Source organism: Malus domestica, chromosome 01 (genome assembly GCF_042453785.1).
Source record: "Malus domestica chromosome 01, GDT2T_hap1".
Taxonomy (NCBI): domain Eukaryota; kingdom Viridiplantae; phylum Streptophyta; class Magnoliopsida; order Rosales; family Rosaceae; genus Malus; species Malus domestica.
Window position 1 is genome coordinate 16,521,563 of NC_091661.1, and position 8,060 is coordinate 16,529,622.

At 44.7% G+C, this 8,060-nt stretch overlaps 1 protein-coding gene across 1 annotated transcript; it reads left to right on the plus strand.

Moving 5' to 3' along the window:
• Positions 1-4,731, plus strand: LOC114821659 (uncharacterized). The gene is made up of 2 exons (XM_029094679.2): positions 1-318; positions 3,947-4,731. The coding sequence occupies exons 1-2, from the start codon at positions 120-122 to the stop codon at positions 4,513-4,515; spliced, it is 768 nt and encodes a 255-aa protein (XP_028950512.2). The 5' UTR covers positions 1-119; the 3' UTR covers positions 4,516-4,731.
• Positions 4,732-8,060: the final 3,329 nt, after the last annotated feature.

Sequence of the window (8,060 nt, forward strand, 5' to 3'; positions counted from 1 at the left end):
CTTACATTGAGATTAAAACACAATTACCCTCCAAAGAGAAACCCCAACCTAATTCGCGCACAGAGTCTCACTCTCCTCACTCGCTCGCTCGCTCGCTCACCACCACCTAGATTTGAGGCATGGCGCTGAACGAAAGCGGACCCGATCCGGAAGATGAGGAGCTGGAGCGCCAAGTGGATGAAATGGCGAAGAAGGTTCTCGAGTACAGAGCAACTTTACCAGTTCAGCTCAAGAACACCGTCGCCTCCATTCTCGCCGTCCAGCCGCCCGTATTTTTGGATGGGTCGGGACCAGGGACGTCCGGAGCTCCAAATTTTGGTACGGTCCTCTTAACCTGTTGGGTTTTGTAAAATTTATAGGGTTATAGTATAATGAATATCGTTGTTATCAGATTGATACTGTTTGAAACTCTGTAAAGTCTGTTCGGTAGCTGAGAAAATTATAGGTTTGAATAGAAAATGAAAAGTTGGGGTCTTTTTATAGGAAAGGTGGAATTCTAATTTTGTTTAGGTGGCTGCAAAGAGATTTGGATGGATTTTTATGTTTCTGGACAACAATGGTGTTAGGATCCTAGATATGGGGTTTATATATATATATGGTATTTTGTCTTATCTTTGTAGTAGTTGGCTTCATCCAACGGTCTGAAGATAGAGATGTGTTCCCATCTGGGCACTCCTCTACTAGGGTTGTATATAAGCCTCCTTTTCACCATTTGGGAAAGGCATGAATAAGAAGACTTGTTATTTTATTTCTTACTTTCCTTGCATTTTCCATTCCTTCTCCAGTCCTTTGGAATGGGTCCTATCATTTGGTATCTAGAGCCCAGGTGTGCTTCCATGGGCAAGCGGCCGGCATCGGTGCCCGTGGCCGACGTTTCGAAGGCGGTACACGACTGGCGGTTTCCGCAACAACAAATCATCACTCAACTCCAGAACTTCCGTGACAAGGTCACGATGATGAACCACCAACTCACCGATCTGCAACACTCTCTCGCAGATCTGGCCATCCTCAGTGCTCGGCAGGAGCAATTCCGACAGACTTGTCTTGAAGAGCTCCGTTCTCTAAAAACCCAACCCACCACCCTCCCTCAGCCTACATGGAGTACACCTCCGCCACAGCTCATCGCTACCTTCCACCCGTCGAGGACCCCTTTCGCTGCTGGTCCTTCGTCCCCCTCTCCTACCACGTCGCCATTCCACTCCTCTTCCCATTCCGTTTGTCATTTCTCCACCTCCCGATATTTACCCCAGTCCTCCAGCGACTCTGTTTTCCATCCATTTGACTATGACCCACATTCCTTCCACCACTACCCGCCCCCTTCCCCAACCCACGACCCCCATTTCACCCACGCCTACTCAACCCCTCCCCATTCGCCCATGACCATTCCAGCTCCAGACTTACCAGGGCCGACGACGTCCACACTCGCCGTCCTGGAGTTCACAACAGCATCGCTCGAGCCGACTCTTCATCCCGTGAGTCTGGACAAGTAGGTTCAGCGGGTTACGGCATCCGTGTCTTCTCTGCGTGTTTGCCAAGACAGGTTGCAAACTCAGCCTACGGAAGGTGAAGACGGGATAGAGTCTCAATTGGAGGGTTTGGATTCAACGCTTGGATTGAACCCTTCCCGTGCACTTGAATCGACGCCATCAAACCCTTACCCGAGGCTGCTTATATACTCGACACCACTGACCTCCATTCCGCACTTGGAGTCAGTTACGAAGGCTCCTTGCTCCTTGTCAACCATTTTGATTCCCTCAATTTTGCCAGGAATTGGGTCTTCGCCTAGTGCCCATGGGCTATCTTCAAACCACACCATATCTTCCATTGCAGATTCCATCATCTGCACCACCGCAGCTAAGACACCATCGTGTTCCACCGTTACCTTCGACGTCTCCGTTGTTGACAGCAATGGCGACTCCATCCAGAACCCGTGCTTCCGTAACGGTTGAGCGCTCCTGCACAAAGACTCGTTCTGGCCATGCTTCTACGCAACTCAAGTGTTTCCTGCAACTAATTTCTTCCGTGGAGATGAAGAGGAAGCCTACGTCAGAGATCTTTGGCTACCGACAGTCCAAGACCTCTTTGAATTTTTCCTCCTCCTCTGTAGGATCAACTTTACGCTCTTACTGTTGCACTAAGGGTCTCATCCATACCGTGCTGATTAATGATGTTACCTCATCTTGCTGGAAATGTGGCTCTCAGACTAGCTGCAATGGCAGTCGAGTTATGCCACCATTGGGTAACCCTACTCATGCGATTAAATATCTCTCTCCTAAGGAAGATTTTATTCAGATTGCTCACCGAGTCCCCCGACCACAGGAACCCGACAAGGCCCTCTGTTGTCCGGTACCCATATTGCGTTATCCACTGAAAAATGCACGGTTGCATTTGGAATTTCTTACACACCATATGACCGTTGAAATGATTGTGTTTCATTCCTGTGGGAGCCGCATAAACATATTTGTTGTGTTTAAAAACATGCTGAAGAGAGAAATGGCCCAAACATATGTGCCTGACCTTTTACTTGATCCACACCATTGGATGGAGATTACTAAATCGATTCTTGACTTTCTGCTTGTTGAAATTAGGGAACGTTGTACCATGGATTTGTTTCTTTATGCATTCGAATCCTTTGGTATTGGGAACAAGGTGTACCCTGAATTCTCACTTCATTGTCCTAATTGGTGGTTCCTAATGAATTCTTTCCTAACTAGAAATGTTCAGAGTGATACTGAGACCATTTTGGTTTCTCCCACTACCTTGTTGACTGGCACTTTTGGATGGGTGAGTTCGTGTTCTATGGATACTTTTTTAAGGATGATTGTGAAGGCACCGAAGTGGGAGTTTACTAGTAGAGGTTCCATTATTTGTTCTACAATTTGGCACAATAATTTAACTCTGATAGCCAATGGTAGTTTTTACCCTTTCATGAGTGGCTTGACTAAAGTAATTTCCACTTTTCCTTTATCTAGCCATATGATTGATACTATGACATCAGTTTGTCTACTTGTCTCCTATTGCAACACATGTGTTACTAGAACCATTATCAGGCTTTTGGAAAAATTTGCCAACTTGAAATGGCCTACAGATGGATCTTTTCGACAAGAAGAGGAAGTGTTTGTTGTTCTTATCCGTGGACACATACCTGATCCTCTCCAAATCATGGCAGAGTCACTTTCTCTTCATTTTCAGAAGTTGATTTCTATGGTTCTTTCTCTAGCAGTGGGTACTGAGCATCCTTCTTTCTCTAGCAGTGGTTCTTTCAGAAGTGTTTGCTCTTCTTTTTCTCCTAATCTTGTTGAGATTGAGAACTTCTATTGGATGATCATCTGTCCCACGTTGCAGTCTCTGCATGCGACTGAGCATCCTATGCTCATGGATAATGCATTGAAAATTTTCATAGCAATCTGGTATGCTACACTAGAAACTATGCTATTACAGTTTTCTCTAACTTTGCCTCAGTTCATGAGTGTCGAGTCAACAGTTGTGCATTCCTTTGCTATCAATGCCCTTGCCTCGTCACAAAAAAGCAAGCACAATATTCTCCGGGAGCAATTTGGTAGTTTAGGCCCTGCTTACTTCAATTTTCATGACAATGAGATTACTGCGCTTCTCCAATTCAATCTGGCAATCTCTTTTCTAAGCTCTTATTTCCTTTATGTTCATCGATGGCACATACTTTTTTGGAGCCTATCAACAAGTTATAAACTATGTCTGCTTGGGATGTTTAAGGCTGCTATGTCTTACACAGGAACATGGTGTTTTGTGCTAATTATCATGCTGGTGAGACATTTTGGGGTCCAGCTGGACCACACTATATATAACCACGCCATTTTGGGACTTTGGACTGCCAAGAGTCTTGAACAAACCTGTCCTGTGATGTATGGTGTTTTGAGCCATTTTGGAAATGTTCTTAATATCAAGACTTGTGCCATTTTGTTTGCAGATCATTCCTTCACTATCAAAGAGCTGTTACGTTTGGCCGAGTTGATACAATATTGTGTGGCTAATGCCAATTTGTCTGATGCATCGCTACATACTACGAGGATGCACGATTATTATTCGATCAACACCAAAGTTGATGATACCTACTTGCAGAATGTATCACGGTATAAATTGCCGATCATTTTGGGTCTTTGTTCAGTACCATTATATGCATCAGGATCATTAAGGCCAAAGTTCTTCGGTTATTTCACTTTTCTGGATTTTTTGAAGCTAGTGTGCTTGTGGAATGCTAGAAGATTTGGAAATTTAGCATTTTCACTAAGGGTATATGCGGCTACATATCCAGCAATTAAGGTCAAGATTGCTATGATTGAATTGAGATCATGCATGGTAGAAGCACAATTTTGGCCGGCTTGGTTCAAAATCTGTGTGGCAACCAATTTTCTTGTGGTATGTTGGGAGATTCACACTGCGATGGTTTTGGAGGCATCTTTCATGATATTGTTTTGGAACTCAAAGGCTTGGGTGAACAAGCAACGCAATCCTCTACATGCCAACTTGACGACATGAGGACATGCCTTCTTTTAAGGGGGAGGGAATGTTAGGATCCTAGTTATGGGGTTTATATATTTATGGTATTTTGTCTTATCTTTGTAGTAGTTGGCTTCATCCAACGGTTCTGAGGATAGAGATGTGTTCCCATATGGGCACTCCTCTGCTAGGGTTGTATATAAGCCTCATTTCACCATTTGGGAAATGCATGAATGAAAAGACTTGTTATTTTATTTCTTACTTTCCTTGCATTTTCCTTTCCTTCTCCATTCCTCTCGAATGGGTCCTATCAAATGATATGGATGGGAAAAGTTTGCATTGACAATGACATAGTGTTTAGCAACCCATCTTTGTAGGTAGTGATCATACAGTTCATACTAGCATATCGGCGCTCACACGCCGAACATGGCTGATAATGCGATGATGTCTGCTTATTTTTCCATCTCACTAAGGGAGACTCAATAGTGGAAAAGCTGAAGTGAGAGAAAATTCCTCACCCTTCCATGGTGATCACTGAAGAGTGGAGTAAATTAGTGAAACAATGGTATGTTGCTATGTTGCATTGCATAGTGATGAACAAATGTTATTGGGGACAACATTGGTGGTGGTCATAGTGGCCATCTTAGTGTCGGTGTCAATGGAAACGCGAAGGTGGAGATGATGTCTCTGGTTATGTAGTTGATACTGTAGATATCGAAATTTCGGTAAATAAATGTTGACCGATAAATCAAAGTTTCAACGCTCATGTATTACATAAATTTTACACGTAGCGTGTGTCTAAACAAAAAATCAAAATAAGTTTGAAAAGTCATCAAACAGGACACGTGTCAACACCTGGCAGAAACGACTTATTTCATCTGGAATATTATATTCAAAATTAGGCATTGGAAAATTCTATAAACAGAAGCCAATTTCATTCATTTAATGGAGGAACTAATTCATATTACACCTTGAAGTTCTGAAGCTCTGAAACTCCGAAGCTCTCAAACATCCAGGTTCCCGAAGAATCAAGAAAGTGTTATTCGTTCTTCGTTCATCGTTCATCCTAAGATCAAGCCCAAACGGCCCTTTGGATCAACAAACATCCACCAATTCAAGATCAAGCCCCAACGACCCTTGAAGAAAGTGTTCTTCGTTCTTCGTTCATCGTTCTTCCAAGATTAAGCCCCAACGGCCCTTTGGATCAACAATCATCCACCAATTCAAGATCAAGCCCCGACGGCCCTTGAAGAAAGTGTTCTTTGTTCTTCGTTCATCGTTCATCCTAAGATCAAGCTCCGACGACCCTTTGGATCAACAATCATCCACCAATTCAAGATCAAGCCCCGACGGCCCTTGAAGAAAGTGTTATTCGTTCTTCGTTCATCGTTCTTCCAAGATCAAGCCCCAACGGCCCTTGGATTAACAAGTAACCGTTCTTCAAAATTGAAGATCCGTTCATCACTGTTCTTCAAGATCAAGCATCCGTTCATCACTGTTCTTCAAGATCAAGCCTCAATGGCCCTTGAAGAAACACTCATCCTCAAGATCAAGCCCCAACGGCTCCTTGAAGATTCGCTTAAATCCACCTTCAAGAATCAAGCCCACGGCCCTTAAAGAACGTTCATCCAAGATCAAGCCTCAACGGCCCTTGGATCAATCACACATCAACAAATACACACCTTACGGAGATCGAATCAGAGGATCAAAATTGAGAGAGATTGTAACCCAAAATCATCAAATACAAATATTATTTTGTGCAAGTTGTTCTTGTCTCTTTCTTTTCGGGAATTTTCCGTGTTCACAAATTGGCACGCCCAGTGGGACCATCTCTGCCTCTCATCTTTTTCTCCATTCAAGAAATTCAAGCGCACTTCCAAAATTAATGGCATCAAGGAAGGCTCAAACTGTTCCCGCAACCGGCGCAAAGAACAAGAGCGTCTTTGTCGCAAGTGGTGTCACTTTGGGTATCACGACTCGAAGCATGGCAAGAGCTACTTTTGCCGCCTCTTTCACCTCTGCATCAACTCTGCCAAGGGAACAAGAGCACCTAAGGCACGAGCCTTTGATCACCTTAGCCTCATTAAGGGCACCAAGGGGGGAAAGCCCAAGGATATACTCTGAATCCATGCTCTCTGATGCTGATTCAAGCGGCAGTTCCGCCATGTCATGACCATTGGAGCAACTTCAATCGATGAGCAGTTGGCTCAAATGAATGAAGCAATCGCAAGGCTAACCCGAACTGTGGAAGAAAAAGACTTGCAAATTGCAGCACTCGTCAGCCGACTGGAGCCACAGGACGACGAAACCCCCGACCCAGAGAATGATCCACTAAAGAGAAGAGATGACGAAGAAGATGAGCCTCAGGTGGAGAAAAACGATGTGAAGCCGGAGCCAGACCAAGCAGCGGCACTCATGAGATCTCTTTCTATCCAGCAGCTGCATGAGATGATCACCAACACCATCAAGGCACAGTACGAATGGAGCTCACATACCTCCTTGTTCTACTCGAAACCCTACTCTAAGAAGATTGATGCCCTGAAGATGCCAAGGGGTTATCAACCACCAAAGTTCATGCAGTTTGATGGAAAAGGAAACCCAAAGCAGCATGTTGCACATTTCGTCGAAACTTGCAACAACGCAGGGACCAAATGGGACTACCTCGCCAAGCAGTTTGTGCGCTCGCTGAAAGGAAACGCCTTTGAGTGGTACACGGACCTAGAGCCTGAGTCCATTAACAGCTGGGAGCAATTAGAGCGGGAATTCCTTAACCGCTTCTATAGCACCTGCCGCACTGTGAGCATACTAGAGCTAACGAGCACAAAGCAGTGGAAGGACGAGCCAGTCATTGACTACATCAATAGATGGCGCACTCTAAGCCTCAACTGTAAAGACAGGCTCTTGGAAACCTCTTCAATTGAGATGTGCATCCAAGGCATGCAATGGGGTTTGCAATACATCCTTCAAGGCATTAAACCACGGACCTTCGAGGAATTGGCCACTCGCGCCCATAACATGGAGTTGAGCATCGCCCATCATGGGAAGAAAGAACCAATCGCTGACTACAAGAATGACAAAGTTGTTGGGCCAAAGGAGGAGAAGACTGCGTGGAAACCCACCAAAGAGACAATGACGGTCAACACAGCTCCCGTCAAAATCTCCACACGAGGCAAGGCGATTCAAACTGAAGCTTTTCGTGATCAAGAGATGCGTAGACGCACTTTGAATGAGCTTGAGGAGAAGACTTATCCATTCCCTGACTTTGATGTGGTTGCCATGCTGGATGACCTGTTAGACAAGAAAGTGATCAGTTTGCCTGAGTGCAGACGACCGGAAGAGATGAATTGTACCGACAGCCCAAGATACTGTAAATTCCACCGCTTCATCAGCCATCCAACGGAAAAGTGCTTCGTACTGAAAGATCTCATCCTGAAGCTAGCACAACAAGGGAAAATCGAGCTTAACCTTGAAGACACGGTTGCGCCACACACTACTACTATCGTGTTTGGATCACTTGATCATGTGCCTCTCCGAAGCATGCATGACCATTCCCGTCAATATTCAAGTCACAAGACACTTCCTAC